Source organism: Cetorhinus maximus, chromosome 2, assembly GCF_964194155.1.
Source record: "Cetorhinus maximus chromosome 2, sCetMax3.hap1.1, whole genome shotgun sequence".
Taxonomy (NCBI): Eukaryota; Metazoa; Chordata; class Chondrichthyes; order Lamniformes; family Cetorhinidae; genus Cetorhinus; species Cetorhinus maximus.
In genome coordinates, this window is record NC_135880.1 from 42,597,521 (window position 1) to 42,616,460 (window position 18,940).

The 18,940-nt window shown below is 45.8% G+C and overlaps 1 protein-coding gene across 7 annotated transcripts in view; it reads right to left on the reverse strand.

Annotated features, from left to right (window-relative positions):
- The window catches only part of arhgef28a (Rho guanine nucleotide exchange factor (GEF) 28a), a 551,732-nt gene that overhangs the window by 281,360 nt on the left and 251,432 nt on the right, over window positions 1–18,940 (reverse strand). The window contains exon 1 of one of the 7 annotated variants that reach the window (XM_078564049.1): window positions 10,926–11,093. The exons of 5 other annotated variants lie outside the window; for them this stretch is intronic. In XM_078564049.1, coding sequence (XP_078420175.1) covers window positions 10,926–11,010 — 85 coding nt within the window. In that variant the 5' untranslated portion in view covers window positions 11,011–11,093. Of the gene's footprint in view, window positions 1–10,925; window positions 11,094–18,940 lie in introns of those variants that run through there. One more of the 7 variants, XM_078564039.1, reaches the window with a different exon arrangement.

Genomic DNA, 18,940 nt, shown 5'->3' on the forward strand with positions numbered 1-18,940 from the left:
CCAAAAGAAACAGAGGTGATATGAGGAAACATTGGGGAGAATTTTCTCCCTGTTGGGGGGTTTGTGCAGTGCCCCCAATTGGCTGGGCACCGCCATGTTATGTGGGCGGGCCAATTAAGGCCCGCCCAGTGTGACGCGCGCTCGGAAGCGCTGAGCACTTCCTGTGTGGGTGGGGGGTGTTGCCTGAGTTGGGGAGTCAGAGGTGCCTCAGCAAGATTACTTTCACTTAAAAAACATTGAATAAAGGTAAAAAAAGAAAAATTTTAAGGACATGTCCCCTCATGTGAAACTGTCACATGTCCATTAATTTTATTTAAAGTTTTTCAAACACTTCCAAAAATGTTCATGAAGCCTCATCCCACCTGTGGGTGAGGTTCCATGAAAAATGCAAAGGCTGCCTGGGCTCATCGCCTGCCCGCCAACCTTAAGGTTGGTCGGGCAGCTCAGCTAATTGCTTTATTGGCTTTTTAAATGGCTTTAACAGGCCTTTGACAGTTCAGTGGGTGTGCAGCTGAGTCCGCTGTGCGCCCGCCAAACTGAAAATCTAAATGAGGCGCAGTGACGTCAGGACACACGCTCAATGTCGCCATGTGTCATTTTACACCTCGGCGAGCAGACCCTGCCCCCGTTCGCCGAGCCACAGATCCTCCCAGTGTTTTACATAGAAAGTTGTTGTGCTTTGGAATGTACCACCTGAAGTTGATTCAAGGTAGCATTCAAAAGATAACTGGATGAAAATGCTCAGGTCTATGGAGATAGTGCTGGTTAATGGAACTAATTGGATAGCTCTCCCAAAGAGCAGGTACAGGCCCGATGGGCTGAATGGCCTCCTTTTGTGGTGCAATTCTGTGATTCTATATAGCTATAGGACAACACCAAGATGGGGAAGGCAAAGCAGTAAAGGGATTTAAATGTGAGGCTTGGCACCTTCAGTAACCTCTCTGGGACAAAGAACTGCTGGAACCTGGGCTGAACTTTCGCCATGGAGGCTTTGTAATCTGGTCAGAAACCTGCCTCCAGTGAGAAACTGATTAAAGTTTTTTTCACATCTGTGACCACTTAACTACTAAGGAGATTGGTTTCCTGTCCATTTAGAAGCTTGGCGGTGTGAACAGAAATGAATCAGATGAAGGGTGTCTGAATAAGTCCCACACTATGGCAGCCATCACTGAGGCTACTGGTTATCATAGGAAGAAATCTGCTGATTGTGTCAAAGCCTTCCGCTTCCCCAAAGGGAAGCCTTTCCTGCAAAGGGTGTTGCGCCTCATCGCTTGTGGGCCCATAATCTGGCTTTTGTGCCCCATCAACTGCAGCCTTCCTTGTGGGCAGGTGGCCATCCAATTCTGATTGACAGCCTTGCCCTCTGCAGTTCTGTCCCCATGCCAAGGGTGTGCCAACCCAATTTAATACATAGGTGCCAAGAGCCCACTCTTCCTGCCATCTGCACAGCACCAAGGCATGGGCACCTCCTTACTAAATGCCCGGTCCCACTTTGCCCCACTTACCCTCCTATAGGACAATCATGACCGTCAACCCATTCTTTACCCACCTCCCTTAATCTGATCTGTTTCAGATGGCACGTGTAACCCATGCTCCCCTTTCGTATATTGAATATTCAACCTTGAAAAGCTCTTAACAAGCTTTTAAACTGATTTTATTGGCCTCAATTAGGAGGAGTGTGTGATTCCTGTCCCGCTACCCCCCCCCCCCACCCTGGTGAACACTGTTAGTGCTAGGAACAGCGCCCTGTAACTGACATGCCGTCTGGCACTGGTATTTTACGGTTGCTGCCATCTCCACTCCTAACTTTGGGAAGGAAGGATGCCTGGAAAAGTCAGCCCCAGGTAACTGCTGGAGATGTTGTACTTTAGATAACCTGTAGTTTGTGAATGATGAGACTGCAGAGGCTGATAAGGAAAAGTTTGTAGAAATCTACTGTGAGATGACAAAGGAAAGAGATCAGATTTAGGCAAGGGAGTTACAATGAGGGTCGAGCAGGGCTGTAAAGATCCACAACTCTGGGCTTAGCCTCAGGTGACAGCCAGAGAGGTTGATGGTGTTGAGATGGGAAGTGGGTATGACGGCTTTGATTTTGCCAACATTTAGCTGGAGGAAGTTTCAGCTCGTCTAGGACTTGATTAACAGATATACAATTGGAGAGCGTAGCAACAACCTCTTGATGGAAGAGATGAAATTGAACTGCGCATTATCAGCATTTATACAAAAGCTAAGCACATGCTTCCATGCGACGTTAATAAAGAGTATTATGTAAATGAGTGAGATTGGGGAAAATATGTTGGCCTCTAGTCTATGAAACTTTCATGAGATTTATTAGTTTATAAATTAGAGTTCTACTGCAAAGTAATCATAGACCTAGTCAGACAACTGCGCAATGTCAGGATAAGGGGACAGTCATTTAGGACTGAGATGAGGAGCAATTTCTTCACTCAAAGGATTGTGAACCTTTGCAATTGCCTACCCCAGAGGGTTGCGGATGCTCCATCGTTGAATATATTTCAAGTAGATAGATAGATTTTTGGTCTCTAAGGGAATCAAGCAATGCGGGTGGGAAAGTGGAGTGGAAGCCGGGGATCAACCATAATCGTATTAAATGGCGGAGCAGGCTCGAAGGGCTGTAGAGTCTACTTCTGCTCCTATTTTTTTATGTACTTACCTTAATTCAAAAAATAAATGGTTGAATTCTTAAATGAGCCAAGTGGAGAGAAATGAAATATTCTAAGCTCTACACATATAGCTGAAAAACGGATGAGTTAGATGAGCTGAATGACCTTTTCTCGCTAAAAGCGCAATCGAAAAATTCAAATTCACAACAACGGGCTGAAGGAAGAATATTAAATTTGTTCCGCTTCTGAGAAATTGATCAATAACTCACTAGTTGTTTTGTCCAGGTTTGGTCGCTGTGGAATAAATTCTAAATATTAGAATACCCTGATCATCCACTATACCTATGAAAGTTAAAAACAGAAACTCACCTTTAGCCCTTCGAGTGATGAAAAACCATCATTTTTCCCACAAGATTCACACTTTCTCTAGCATAGCACATGAATTAAGATTCTTCCAATATTTTAACATTTGTTAGACAAAAGCACACAATGACAGAACATTATTTTAAGGGAACTTTATTCCAAGGAGTGTAAGCAGAGTTCCTATCGCTTACTGCAGGCGCGATTGCCTCAATGTGATTTGCCTGCTATAAGAAGCGGGCAGTAAATTAGAAGAGTTGTGGGGCTTTAGTACTTTGAGCTAATCAATTCAAAACAGAATTTGAACCAGCAGAGCTGCTTAGCAAGGCAGTAATTTTAGCAACTGAAAATTTCTTTTAATTAAAAACATTTCTTGTTTTCTTTTCAGAACAAAAGAGAATTTATCAGCCTTTTCTCAGTTTGAACCCAAGTGTAAACTGTGCCTGTAAATGGCAGTACTGTTATCAGTAAGTAGGTAATTTTAACACTTGAAGCTTGAGCAAATATGACCTTGTGAAATGTATAACATAAAACAGAATATGATGAAAGACAGATTAATACTTCATATCATCTTTCTGGTCCCATACTCCAATATCACAACAGTAATGACCACCATTTAATCTGCAGCTGCCCGAAATAAAATGTTTTAAAAGGGGCACCTTCGTAACTGGATTCAATAGAACTGTTTAGCGCCATTTGCCAAATCTAGGCAGCTGCCTGCAATAAATGTGGACGGTGTAAGTGGTGAGGCCTGCACTTTCTCTATCTCATACATTTGAGAGAGAGGAAAATACAATGTTAAAATCCCTCTGCCAATAAGGAGGAGGAAAATTTGCATTTCAACTATTCCTCTAGAGTAATGCATCCTTTTAATTCACAACGTTCTATATTTTCTGGATTATAATAGAATCTGTCCTTCTAAAGTACTTCATTGGTTGTCAAGCAGGATGTCGTGGGGTCATGAAAGGTGTTACATAATTGCACGTTCTTCCTTTCCTTTATTCTCTGCATTAACTAGAACATGGCAATCTATTTACAACTTATTGGTATGTTTTTCCTGTCATCCAGAGGCTTAATGGGTTTATACAGAACTGGCAAATAAAGGCTTATTAATACTGTACTTGCAAATCGTAACGACACATTGAATTGCACAGGCCAAGATCTAGTCCCAGGTGCAGATCTGAGCCGCAGTTTGAAATTGATATCAGGCCAATTAACTGCCAGTCACAAATCTCCAGTTGTATTTTGTTTTGGAATACTGTCAATGAATTGGACAGGTAATATAACAGCAAGCATCCAGCACATTAACGAGTTGGGAGTAGCTCCCACTGTAAAACCCTGTGGGGTTGCATTCTAATCAAGTCACCCTAAGTTGCTGTGAATGCAATCATGCAGGGTGAAGTATAAAAGAGAAGACACTATTAAAACAAATATGCATACAAAATCACACTGCATTCCATGCATGTTTTAATGTTTAAACAATCTATCTGTTCAGGATACAGCAATTGTTCCTTGTTCAATTCCATTGGTGGGAGAAAAAGTCTTTTTGCAGCAATAACATTGTAGTGTCAATTTTATGTTGAAAATAACATTTGGTAACTGTACCTCTTTTGGAAACAGGAATGAAAAAAAGTTTCCTGTGAAAAGATCACTCGTATAATAATGCTAGAAAATAAAGTGATGTTCCTTCATGTACAATAGAAAAGTAAAACTGTGTTCAGCTGGGTTACAGGAACAGCAGTTTAGCACGTTGCACCCAATTACATTCTTTCTCTTTACAGGAGCTCTCTTGCTCACACATAATAAAAGCTACCACGGAATGGGCCTGGAGACACAGTGCTTTTGCACTTCAGCATGTTGTGCAATGGGATGCCACGACAGATTATAGCCTCAATTCTAGCAGCGATACTTTATATACTCAAATTCCAAAAACATTGATATCAGAACTTGCTTGGTTAATGGTAGATACTGGGCATTTGAAATAAAAGCAGAAAATTGTAGGAGAAAGGTCCACTCCTGGACCGTAACCGTGTGTGAACTCCGAGGACGTGGGATGCTGCTACTGCTGCTGCTGCTGCTGCAGCACCATATCAGAATGGCTTGGATGGAAGCCTAAAAGTAGGTTGACACCTTGCTATCAGAGGAATGTTTTACACTGAAGGGATAAAAGAGCTAGATTTTAACTTTCCAGCAATTAACCAGGGGCTGCTGACTCCCCAGTAATGCTAACGGAAGGCTCGGGCCTAATTACTGAGACCCTAGAAGGGTTCGGATGGAAAACGGATGCCCCAAGACAGCTCACTTACACCAGGCAAGTATATTAGCAAACCAGCCAGGAAAGGGTAGGTACGGGCACAGCGAAGAAGGTTGGGTCTTTGGGTGGCAGCAGCTCATGTTATTCTTATGGAGCCCGGAGGAGCCTTCCTACTTATCTTGCTCCCACAAAAATAATTTTCCCACTGAGGAGGATGGGCCCTTTCTGCTGCCCTAAGATGTTTTACTAAGTAGAGTACTCGCAGTGGACACTCAGCAGAGTCTTATTGCTGCATGAAAACATGAGTCCTGAGTTGTACATGAGGCACTGTTTCAGGCAAGGCCCTGGAAAATATGGCTAAGAGCAAGAACAGAGCAGTGGATGCATCACCTCCATTATAGCTCCTCTATCATAAGGTAGTGATAAAAAATAACAAGAGAAAGAGGTCACTGGTGAAAGTTGGCTAAAGGCCCCCTAACAGTAGCTACACTGTAGGACAGGTTATAAATCAAGAAATAAAGAGAGCTTGTAGGAAATAATCATGAGCAATTTGAATCTTTGTATAGATCAGACAAATCAAACTGGAAAAGGTAGCCTCATGAATGAATTCATAGGGTGTATTCGGGACAGTTTCTTTGGCCACTAGTCCAACCAGGGAATAGTCTATTTTAGATCTGGTAATGCATAATGAGAAGGAACTAATTATTGATCTCCAGGCAAGAGTCATCATAACATGATGAGGATTTCACATTCAGTTTGAAGGTGAGAAATGTGGGTCTGAAACTAGAGTGAATAACTTGAAAAACGCAATTACAAAGGTATGAAGCAGAGTTAGCTAAAGTGGAATGTGAAAATAGATTAAAAGGCAAAATAGTGAACAAGCAATGGCACACACTTCATAATTCTCAGCAATGATACTTCCATTGAGAAAGAAAGACTTTACTAGAAGAACGAGCCATCTGTCACTAACTAAGAAAGTAAAAGCTGGCATCAAACTGAAAGAAACGACAACATCTGTAGCATGTTGCAAAGGTTAGTAGTAGGCTGGAAGATTGTCCACTGCACTCCTCAGATTGCAAGGCACAATGGAGGAGTCCGTCCGCCTTCAGGCTGAGGCGATAGCGCCAGCATGCCAACTGGTAGGATGGCGGCCCACCATGGATACCTTGCTCCAGGACTTTACACCTGCACTGCTGCGCGGGCTCAGGCTGAGGTGATAGCGCCGGCATACCAATGCACCAAGGTCAACACTGGTAGGGTGGTGGCTGCCATGGAGACCTTGGTCCAGGGCTTCATTCCTGCACTGCTGCGCGGGCTCAACTCCATCTGATGCCATAGTTGGCCTCCAACAGCAGGCACGCGAGAGAGGTGCCGGGCAGCTCGATCTCACTCCAGCTACCCTTGGAGTAGATTTATGCAGTGTCCTCACTGCATGTCGTCATCATCCTCCTTCAATTGAGCAACTATTAGGGCCTCCACTGCATCTCCATGACAGGAGCATTCTCACAGAGGGTGTGTGCACTGCCATAAGCCAGACTGGAGTCAAATGTTCACAAATGCACTGTGAGGATCTGTGGGGTCACCTCACGGCATGTTGTCATCATCTTCCACAATCTAGCAGCTTTGAGGGCCTCCCATGTGCACCTGCCTCATCTGGCCAGTGTGAGGGCCTTATCCCCGTCATCGTCACCGTCGAGGGCCTCCAAACCCTCATCCCCGTCGGCATCCTCCTCATTAGAGGAGACATGCAGCTCCTCCATCTCCTCCTCAGCCAGCTCATCTTCCCATTCCAGCACCAGGTTGTAAAGGGTGCAGCAGACGACGATGATGCATGACACCTTGTGTGGACTAAATTGCAGGGCTCCACCAGGCCGATCCAGCCACCAGAACCTCATCTTCAGCATCCCGATGGTCTGCTCCACTAAGTTTCGAGCTGCAGCATGAGCCTCATTATACCGTCACTCTGTTGCAGTCTGAGGCCGCCGCACAGGTGTCATTAGCCTCGGCCTTTGCGGGTGGCCCTTGTCCCTGAGGAGCCATCCCTACAACCTCTGTGGACCCTGGAAGACTCCAGGGATCTGTGAGTGATTCAGGGTGCAGGCATCATGCACACTCTCTGGAAACCGTGCGTACATCTGCAGGATGTGTTTCTGGTGGTCGCATACCAGTGCACATTCAGTGAGTGGAATCCCTTGTGGTTGATGTAGTCCACCATGTGTAGCAATGGAGACCTGGACACCACATGGGTGCAGTCACTTGCACCCTGCACTTGTGGGGATCCCGACATTCGGGAGAATCCAATCACCCTTGCATCCTGGCTGTCATGGTCCTGGGTGAAACGCACAAAGTTGTGTGCCCTCGAGAAGGTGGCATCTGTGACCTCACAGATGCATTTGTGGGTGGCAGATTGTGATATCCCACAGAGGTCACTTGTGGAGCCCTGAAAGGAGCCATTGGCATAGAAATTGAGTGCCACGGTCACTTTCACAGCGACTGGCAGTGGATGCCCTCCATGTTCCCTTGACGCCAAGTCCTGTAGTAAGTGGCAGATGTGAGCGACCAGGTCTCTAGACATGTACAGTCGTCGGCGACACTGGTTCTCAGTCAACTACAGGAATGACCCTGGGCGTCGCTAGGCGCTGACCAGCCACAGCTCGCTGTCGCTCCTGGACAGCGTGTGTGGGAGCCCCTGCAGCCCCTTCTTCCTGAGGTTGCTGCTCCTGCCTTTGCGCAGCCAGGAGCTTCAGTCGCTCTCTCCTCTGTCTTCTCCCTCTCTGTAGGCCATCAGGCATACCGTTAGGTCACCAGGCTCCATGCTCTTGATGTGGTCCTCCTGTAGCATTGAAGAGAGAGAGAGACGTGGTTACCATGGCTGTACTTAGCACCTTTCCTGGCCCTGTGTCACCACCCCTTAACGCTTCCCAGAGAGTGCTAGCCACCCCTCAAATGGCCAGAGATGAGTGCGCTGCATGGCTACCCTGTCAACCTGCGACATGGGGGAAGCTGCTCCTAACCAGGATGCTGAGATTGCAAGGGGCTGTGAGCACCTCCAGCAGTGACTGCTACATGGCCAGTGTTGGCGAGGAGATTGTACAACGTGTGCAGTCCAACTGCGCTTGGTGGCACTTTGGTGCCTCCGCATTGCTTGCGTGGACGGGCAGGCTAGGAGCCCGACCTCAATCATACCACTGTGACTGTGCCTGAACTGTCTCAGTTGCAGAGGAATGGTCAATTTATACAGGTGTCCCTACTGTGTGGCCACTTCCCTCACCTACCCTACCCCCCACCTCGATTTCTTGTGCACGGGATCCAACACCAGGGCAACAGTTGCCGACGGACACCCCCCCCCCACCCCCAACTAACAACAGTCACCTCCGAGGCTGAACAGCAGTTGCCTCTGGACACCACCCCGCTGACAACAGTCGGCTCTGTGCCAGGCCGAAACTTCATCCTGGTCCCCCGGCGCCCCTGAAGCCTGCAAAGTAACAGGCGACCCTGGAGAGTTCTGCAGAACGATGCTCTTCACTCACCTCCAGTTCCCCCAATGTGAAGGCTGCCAAGTGCACATTGCCCATGTGCTGATGTGAAACACGTCAATGTGCTTTCCCGCCGATGTGGGTGAACAATCCAGTGGGATCCAAGAGCCTGGCGGGATGGCCTTTTAACGATATGCTGATGATTACAATGAGCTCCCTGACGACCGTCGGCGGGCTGAGTGGACGATCACGACCTGCCTTCCCGTCACCGTGAAACTAATTGCGCCATATTGTCTGTGCACACCACCTATCACACCACACACCCGCTACCAGTGGGCATGGAAAGTTCTGCCCGCTGAGTTTTTGTCACTAAGGTGGGAAACAGGGGCCGTGTTTGTTTTCACATCAGAAACTTGGCTTAGGTGGGAAACTGATTAAAGTTAAGACATTTGAGTGGGTAAGCCCTTAATTGTCATGGAGACAGGTTTCCTGTTCCTGCCTGAGTTAGGCCATTTCAAGGGGCAGTTAAGAGTCAACCACAGTGCTGAAAGCCAAGCAGGTAAGGATGCAGATTTCTTTTCCTAAAGGATATTAGTGAACAGGATGGGTTTTTATGACAATGGACACTGGTTTCATGGTCACCATTAGACTAACTTTTAATTCCACCATCTGCTGTGGTGGGATTTGTACCCAGATCATTAGCCTGGGTCGCTGGTTTACTAATCCAGTGACATTACCACTACGCCACTGTCTCCACATCTGTCGCGTCCTGCTTAGCCTGGTTGACCATCTTATGGGGCCAATGGGATGCCCCATTGCAACCATCACACCCCCCCCCCACCCCCCCCCCCCCCCCCCCCCCCCCACCCCCCCATGGGCAGACCTCAGGAGACATAGTGAGATGAAATAAAATGAAGTTCTAAGTGTCCATTGCCATCTTCACTACATTTTTTAAAAAATGTTCTCATTGATAATACCCTTCAAGTACTTCAGTCAAACTGTGAATTTACAGGCCCCCCACTGTGATAAAGGGCCTAGGGATTTAAATGATTTAAGAGCTTGGCGGTTCGACAGAGCTTGCCCACTTTTGACAAACATTCATGTGTTTTCTTAACAATCCCAAAGAACCACCTGACCTCTCTCAAAGGGCACCGTAACTCTCCAAATAACTCCAGCAGCTTTAGGCCTTTTCCTCAAATGTCTAAAGCCCACGAGTCATGTTTTGGAAATCCCAGTAACGAAAACTGGATCTGTTTGAAGGCAGCTGCATATTTACATGTGTAGCTGCCTCCATGAACCAAGAACGTGCAAATGGTGGGTATCGGGCTCGGGGACGGGACCTTTGGAATCGGGGGTCCAATACCATTTGGCTAAGGCGCAGAGCCTTTCTGTCTCCGGAAAATTCAGGCCATAATTGCAAGTGATCGTGTAGTAAACATTAACATCCTTGAATTCTCAATACAAAACATACTCAAATTTTTTTCAAATTCTTAAGAATAGATAAGTTGCTTAAGAAGTGCTTTTTTAAAAACACAGTTCTATGCGAGATGTAGTATTAACTTAGTAACAAAAAAGTAAATGCTGAAAGCACGGGTCTGCCAGAATCTGTGGGAAGAACAGGCAAGGTTATGTTCCAGGTGTGGACTCTTCTAACATTTTCTGTTTCGGTTTTAGATTTGCAACATCTGCAGACTATTGCATTTTTACTAGTAGCTGAGTTAATTCAGATGCCAGAACTTGTGGTGTTTAGATTACAGCATCCAAAACCGGACTTGATTGATTGTTTGAATCTATGAATTTGCAAATAATACAAGCATTATTTGTTATCCAACTTAAACATTGGAGCTGACGGCTCAGATATTTAACTGAACGGCACACATGATCAAAGAACACAATAGTAATCATCAAAATCCATTTTAGCCAATTAATCCTCACTGCAAACAATCTTTGTTAGGATTGATGTCCTTAAAGAAAATGCTGATTTAGAAAGTAAGGTTCTTACTAAATATGCATATTTCAGAGATTAGGTTGCTGATCAACATTGCATGTTTTACAAGTGAATAAAAACATTATTTACAGCACAACAGAAACCTTCTTTTCCTCCTTAAGCTTATTCTTTTGCGGTGTCAAGAAGAAATAAAATATGACAAAAAGTACCGAAAAGGTTTAGAACTTTGTTTTTAAATAAAAAAGATTGCACATAATTTCTACCTTGTTTGGATGCCCTGCGTTGAATCCTCATTTTAGGTAAAGATGGCCAGGAGTAATTGAAAGGTGAATCTGAGTCTGAATCCATTTTGGTGACTTTAAATTAACACATCAGATTGATCTGACATACTGAAGCAGGACTTTGTTGTGCACACAAATGACTCAAGTCTAGCTGTGATGCAAAATAAAAGAATGAGGGAGGCTGGGATCAAATTGCCCTGCAACCTAGGGGAGGGTGTAGCAGTAAAATGTTTGGTCTCTTCAGGCAATCAGGCATGTAGATGGGCTGTAAATAACAAGGCAGAACTCAATGTAAAATCAGGAAATATAATTGGAGCTGCACCCACTATCCATGTGTATTTGGAAGGTCAGCATAAGCCCATAATTCATTAACTCACCTTTTCATTTCTATGCAAATACAACTCCCATGGAGACCAGCCATGGGAGGGCAAATGTAAATCAGAAACAAAACAAAAACTAATTCCCACTCCCCCCCAACAATCTTAAAATAGGCCTTCCTTTCCCAGAAAAAAAGGTAAACAAAACAACTTGAGAAATTACTCGCAAGTAAACATCAAGTAAATCGCGTATTTACGTAACTGTTTCTGTGACCTCTTGTTAGGAAGTTCAAGGCAGAGGTTAAACAAATAATCTAAACTTCTCATAATGGCCAGGCAGTCCTCTGCTGGACTGTTCGAGTTCTTTGTCAAACTGCACACAGTGCAGAGACACTTGCAAACATTGGCAGACAGAGCGCTGGCAGCTGATAAAGCAAGATAACACCTCTGCACCAAGAGCTACTACTCAACAAACCAGCTATCTGAAGGTCCACACACTTATCTCTTCAATGCAAAGCAGCAAGCAGTTTAAACATTAGAGAGCAAGATTTTTTAAAAGAATAGTTGCTATCTCACAGATTCACTTCCCCCCAATAACATCTTATTCACCAAATCAGTGAGTATTGCAGGATTCACTAGCCTGGCACCTTTACAGCACCGGTCTAACCTCTCAGCTATGCACACTGGAAAAGTGGCCAATTTACAACAAATCCTCCATTCTTACAGTCTTCTGAACAACTTGCAGGCAATTAGTATTCAGCAAGGTCTCATTACCCTTCCCCCAACATGTTTTTCATACAGATTTTGTGTGTCTAATCACAGTCACACATTAGCAATCGCAGAATAATTTGTTCATCATTTGTTAAACTCAACAGAGTTTATTTTTTTTTCTTAATAAAGAAAAGAAACACAAGCCTCATGTTGTGTGCATACTTGTAGAATCTGGGTAAAGATGGAGTGAATGTGCAGATTGGCTTAAATGTCAGCTTTTCAAGACCCTGACATTTGAGCTTGTTAACATTCCTCACTTCAGTTCAATTATTTTTCAACCCACTGCAGCTCACAGTAGTATTTCTGTACCAAGCTGAAATTATCCATTAGTTAGCAATTTTTTTACACCGCGCACACAGAACAGCCCAATATATTTCAGTTAATTTAACTTGCAAATTCCAGCAAACTATTAGACCATCTTGAAGATTATGCAAGGACAAAAATGTTTACACATTATACAGAGGAATGAAGACAAAGGCCTTTTGTATGACTTGAGTTTTGTGTAGTAACATGTTGCTCCACTGATTAATCAACATTGATAGCATTTTTTCCAAAAGCTTGGCAGGTTGGACAAAACCCTTCATCGGGTAAGAAATTCAGATGCTGTTACTGTTGTAAATGTAAACCAACTTTCCATCAATAGTTACAACGCTGTAGTGGAACACAAATTTATCAGTTATCACATTGTTCAGTTCTGATGAAAGATCATTGATCTGTTTCTCTCTCTCAGATGCTGTCTGATTTGCTCAGTATTTCTAACAATTTCCAAACTTATTCAGATTTCCAGCATCTGCAGTATTTTGCTTTTGTGCTTTTTCAAAAATCAGTTATCGTAATAGTTTCACTATCACTTCCAGAATACCAAAGCAGCAACTGAGAGAACTTTACCTTTGCACAGTGTTATGAATGTTGAACTTCACAGGACAGTTAATTTTAAAATGTCTCTTTCAATTTACTGTGAAACAGAATATTCGAAATAGGGGTTGGTAATTATACTGGAGTAAGGGGACACACAGAAAGGGAACTACGCCACAGTGAGACGTAGACAGGGTGTGTAGTTGGAAATTTGGTTCAGGTGGTAAATTCTGGAAAGTTTTTTCTCAAGTTTAAATTTAGATTAGGGGCAGAAATGTCCCGGGCTTGCACAAAGTGCAGTAGTGGGTGGGAAAAAGGTAATTTTACCCGCCAGCCGCAATGGCAGGTTTTCGCACCGTATCATCCCATTCCCGCCTCATTAATTATGCAACCACAGGAAACATGCCACCTCACTGGCAACCGGCCTCTGATTTGCTCACCATGCCATTACCTCGCCACTTCCTCATTCAGGGCACATACTTAATCTGCACACTTCTCAATGCTTGAAGCCCAGAACTGCTCCAGTGAAGACATGGCCCCAAAAGCCAAGAGAAGTGCAGCCCTCCCCCCAATTCAGTGACACATCCCTGGGATGCCTTCTGGACGTGGTGGAAGCCCACTATGATGTCGTCTACACCCATTCTGGTCACAGTAGGCCCATCAGTCTCACCACTCCAGCTTGGGAGGCGGTGGCAGAGGTGGTCAGTGCCAATGCTGCACAGACGTGGTCGGCCATCCAGTGGAGAAAATGGGTGAATGATCTCATCCATGCCGCGAGGGTAAGGCGACCATCTCATCACTAAACTCACACACTCACAAGGCCATCACAGATTCATTGGCATCTCACTCACTGTCAGCTCAAGGGACACCACCACTCACTCTCTCACACCCTCACATCTGGCCTCATCTCCTCTGGAGACTGCCCCCTCAGCCCTCACCACCTTGAGGCCACTTGCACAGGTCACCATGTGCCACACACACACACACCCTGGTGTGCTCCAAGAAACTTTCACGGAAACATTCTACAAACTCATCTTCTAGACTACTCTTGTACAGCCCTCGCCCTGCAGCCTCTTCCCTTGCTTAAAGCCACTTCTCCCCCTTCCCCAAGCAAGCCCTATCCCTGCAGCCATTGAAAATCCACCCCTGCCCTACAGCTGGTCTGGTAGGTAGAGACCTGCCCGTGAGCCCCGCTAAAAGTGATGTGGTGCTGCCTGCGAAGTCTGGCACCAATGACCGGGAGTGCTGCCCAAAGCAAGGTAGGCAAACAAACCTCCAAATCCTGAGCGAAGTGCAGCTCGCCAGGTGCACGTCGCTTATGTACAGTTGTGAAACACGTTGGCGTGCAGTCACATCGATGTGCCTAGATGATCCAGCATATGAGGATGATTCCCACAAGCAGGGCTTATAATGAGATGCTAAAGTATTGAGATTAGGTTCCTGAAGTGCAGCAGTGGGAAACACAGCCCACCGTTGATGGGTGGAACGGATGATCGCAAACTGATTTCACGACAGCGTGAAACCGATTTTCGGCCGTCTCGCCATATCGTTCCAAACCTCGTCCCCTGCCCGCCATGACGCCCGATGCAAAAGGGGCCAGAAAATTCCAGTTTAAGAGTGAGGCCCTGACATAGAACTTTAAACTTTCAAGTCAGTTAAATAGCCTTGTTAAACAGGGCCCTGGTGTCAATGGCAGTTATCTGTCAATCAGCTGAAACTAGTTGGTCCAATAGGTGTTAGTTACCGTAGCAGGAAGCTAGGCTAGCTAGTAACTCATCGGATGCTCTACATAGGCAGACGGGTTTTTCAAACTTGATGGCATAAGGGGATGCGCTGAAAGGAGACTATGCTGGAGTGAGACGCAGACAGAGTGTATGGTTGGGAACTTGATGCAGAAGAGCAAGAAAGTGCTCCTTTTGCTTTTTTTTTAGCCTCCAGTATTTGGTCAGTTTTCTTCCTTGTCTCCAAACTAGCTGAGTGCAACTTTCTATTACTTCAGTTGTGTAAATTATTAACTAATTGACTAATTAAATAAATAGATTGGACAGAAATGGCTTTTTGTGTGCCCTGACTCCAGCATATGAGAATCTGTGGAATGCACTGCAATCCCGAACAACCATAAGTGCAGAATGTTCTGCAGCTTAGATATAGTGGTATTGTCACTGGGCTGGTATTCCAGAGCCCCAGGGTAATGCTCTGGGGACCTGGGTTCGAATTCCATCACAGCAGATGGTGAAATTTGAATTCAATAAAAAAATCTGGAATTAAAAAGTTTGATGCTCTCTTGCTCCATGTGGGAAACCGGGAACATTTCCAATGCCCGGGACCAGCATGTGTGCAGGAAGTGTGTCCAGCTGCAGCTCCTGGAAGCTCAGGTTTCAGAGCTGGAACAGCGGCTGGGGACACTGTGGAGCATCCGCGAGTCTGAGAGCATCGTGGATAGCATGTTTAGACAGGTGGTCACACCGCAGCTAAAGGGACTTGAGGAAGGAAGGGAATGGGTGACCACCAGGCAGTCCAAGACAAACAGGCAGGTAGTTCAGGAGTCCCCTGGGGTCCCGCTCGTAAATCGGTGTTCCATTTCGGAGGCTGATGAGGGCGCTGGTTCCTCCAGGAAGTGCGGACAGAACCAAGCTTCTGGCACCACAAGCAGCCTGTCTGTACAGGAAGAGAGGAAGAGCAATAGTAATAGGGGAATCTATAGTCAGGGGAACAGATAGGCACTACCATGTCTGCCAATGTGACTCCAGGATGGTGAGTTGCCTCCCTGGTGCCAGGGTCCGTCCGGGATGTCACTGAAAGGCTGCAGGGCATCCTGAAGGGGGAGGGTGATAAGGCAGAGGTCATGGTACATGTTGGTACCAATGACATAGGTAGAAAGAGGGATGTGGTCTTGCATCAAGAATTCAGGGAGTTAGACTAAAAAACAAGACATCTCGGGTTATAATCTCTGGATTACTCCCAGTGCCACATGCTAGCGAGCTCAGAAATGGGAGAATAGCGCAGATGAATACGTAGCTTAAGAGTTGGTGCAGGAGGCAGGGTTTTAGATTCCTGGATCATTAGGACCGTTTCTGAGGATGGTGGGACCTGTACAAGCGGGACAGTCTACATCTGAACCAGAGCGGGATTAACATCCTTGCGGAAATGGGGAGGGTACAGGCTCAACATGTTCCCTCTCGGGTGATCGGAGCCCAGAGAACCATGGATGGCCAGAGATATTCAGTATACGATGAGAAGGAAAAGAGAGGCTTTTAGCAGGTACAAGGGAAGTAAATCAGCGGAGGCATTAGTGAAGTACAGTAAGTGCAGGGTGGAGCTTAAGAAAGCAATTAGGAGAGCAAAGAGGGGATATGAGAAAGCTCTGGCTGGTAAAAGTAGGGCAAATCCCAAGATATTCTGTAAGTATATCAATGGGAAGAGGATAACCAGGGAAAGAGTAGGGCCCATAGGGACCAAGGGGGCAATCTATGGATGGAGCCAGAGGACATCGGTAGAGTGTTGAACGAATACTTCACATCCGTCTTCACTCAAGAGAATGAGGGTGAAGGTATCGAACTCAGGGAGAGAGACTGAGAGGTTCTTAAGCAAATTGATATAGGGAGTGACAAGGTATTGGAGGTGTTGGCAGGCTTAAAAGTGGACAGGTCCGGATGATTTGTGTTCCAGACTGCTGAGAGAGGCAACGGAGGAAATCGCAGAGGCTCTGACCCAAATTTTTAATTCCTCTCTGGCCACGGGGGAGGTGCCAGAGGACTGGAGAACAGCTAATGTGGTTCAGCTATTTAAGAAGGCTTGTAGAGATAAGCCAGGGAACTACAGGCCAGTGAGTCTCACATCAGTGGTAGGAAAACTATTGGAGAAAATTCTGAAGGAGAGAATCTATCTCCACTTGGAGAGGCTAGGTTTGATCAGGGATAGTCAGCATAGCTTTGTCAGAGGGAGGTCATGCCTAACAAATTTGATTGAATTTTTTGAGGAGGTGACCAGGCGTGTAGATGAGGGTAGTACAGTTGAAGTAGTTTATATGGATTTCAGCAAAGCCTTTGACAAGGTCCCACCTGGGAGACTTATAAAGAAGGCAAATACACATGGGATACAGGGCAATTTGATAAGGTAGATTCAATATTGGCTTAGGTGTAGGAGACAGAGGGTGATGACAGAAGGATGCTTTAGTGACTGGAAGCCAGTGTCCAGTGGCGTACCACAGGGATCTGTGCTGGGTCCCCTATTATTCGTCATTTATATAAACGACATAGATGACTATGTGGGGGGTAGGATTAGTAACTTTGTGGATGACACAAGATTGGCCGGGTGGTTAACAGTGAGGTCGAGTGACTTGGGCTACAGGAAGATATAGACAGGATGGTGAAATGGGCAGATAAATGGCAGAAGGAATTTAACCCTGAAAGGTGTGAGGTGATACACTTTGGAAGGAGTAATTTGAGAAGGAAGTATTCAATGAACGGCATGATACTAGGAAGTTCTGAGAACAAAGGGACCTTGGCGTATGTGTCCATAGATCTCTGAAGGCGGAGGGGCACGTTAGTGGGGTGGTGAAAAAGGCATATGGACCTTTATCAATCGAGGCACAGATTACAAAAGCAGGGAGATCATGTTGGAGTTGTATAGAACCTTGGTGATGCCACAGCTGGAGTACTGTGTGCAGTTCTGGTCGCCACATAATAGGAAGGATGTGATTGCACTGGAGGGGGTGCAGAGGAGATTCACCAGGATGTGGCCTGGGATGAAACATTTAAGTTATGAAGAGAGGTTGGATAGACTTGGGTTGTTTTCGTTGGAGCAGAGAAGACTGAGGGGCGACCTGATCGAGGTGTACAAGATTATGAGGGGCATGGACAGGATGGATAGGGAGCAGCTGTTCCCCTTAGTTGAAGGGTCAGTCACGAGGGGACATAAGTTCAAGGTGAGGGGCAGGAGGTTTGGGGGGATGTGAGGGAAAACTTTTTTACCTAAAGGGTGGTGACAGTTTGGAATGCACTGCCTGGGAGGGTGGTAGAGGCAGGTTGCCTCACATCCTTTAAAAAGTACCTGGATGAGCACTTGGCACATCATAACATTCAAGGCTTTGGTCCAAGTGCTGGTAAATGGGATTAGGTAGGTAGGTCAGGTGTTTCTTACGTGTCGGTGCAGACTCGATGAGCCAAAGGGCCTCTTCTGCACTGTGAGATTCAATGATTCTGTGATGATGACCAATGAGACCATTGTCAATTGTTGTAAAAACCTATCTGGTTCACTAATGCCCTTTAGGAAAGGAAATCTGCTGCCGACATGTGGCTTCACATGTAGTTCAGGTTATGGGCCATAAATGCTGGCCCAACCAGCAACAATGCCCACATCCAAAGGATAAAAAATAACTTCGGCTCAGAGTTGCTGAGCTGGAGTCTGAGTTGCAGACATTGCGGGGCATCAGGGAGTGAGAGAGTTACCTGGGCACTTTGCTCCAGGGGTCAGTCACACCCATTAGAATAGGCTGAACCTTAGAATTGGTCAACGGTCAGAAACAGGAGGGTGTGACTGTGAGTCTGGTAGATATGCGGAACCATACCTAGTAGTGATGGAGGAACCTCAGCCCCTGACTTTGTCCAACAGATGAGAAGAAGGATTGCAAGGTGGAAGGGCAGACTGGCCACCTGGTGCAGGATGCCATTCAAGTGGGGGAAAGCGAAGAGGGATGTGATAATGGTAGGAGACAGTATAGTCAAGGGGATAGACACTGTTCTCTGCAGCCGCAACCAGGAGCTCTGAAGGTTGTGTGCCTGGGTTAAACACATCTCCTCACAGCTGGAGAGGAACTTGGAGTGGGAAGGGGAGGATCCAATGGGAACCAATGACATAAGTAGAACCAGGATGATGTTCTGCTAAGAGAACTTGAGGAGTTAGTGACCAAATTAATATGCAGAACATCAAAGGCAATCTTCACTGAATTGTTACCTCGAGCCAAATGGCATAAGGTCAAGCAGACTAGAAAATTAAATGTGTGGCTCAAAGGGTGGTGTGGGAAGAAGGGATTTTGATTCATGGGGCCCTGTC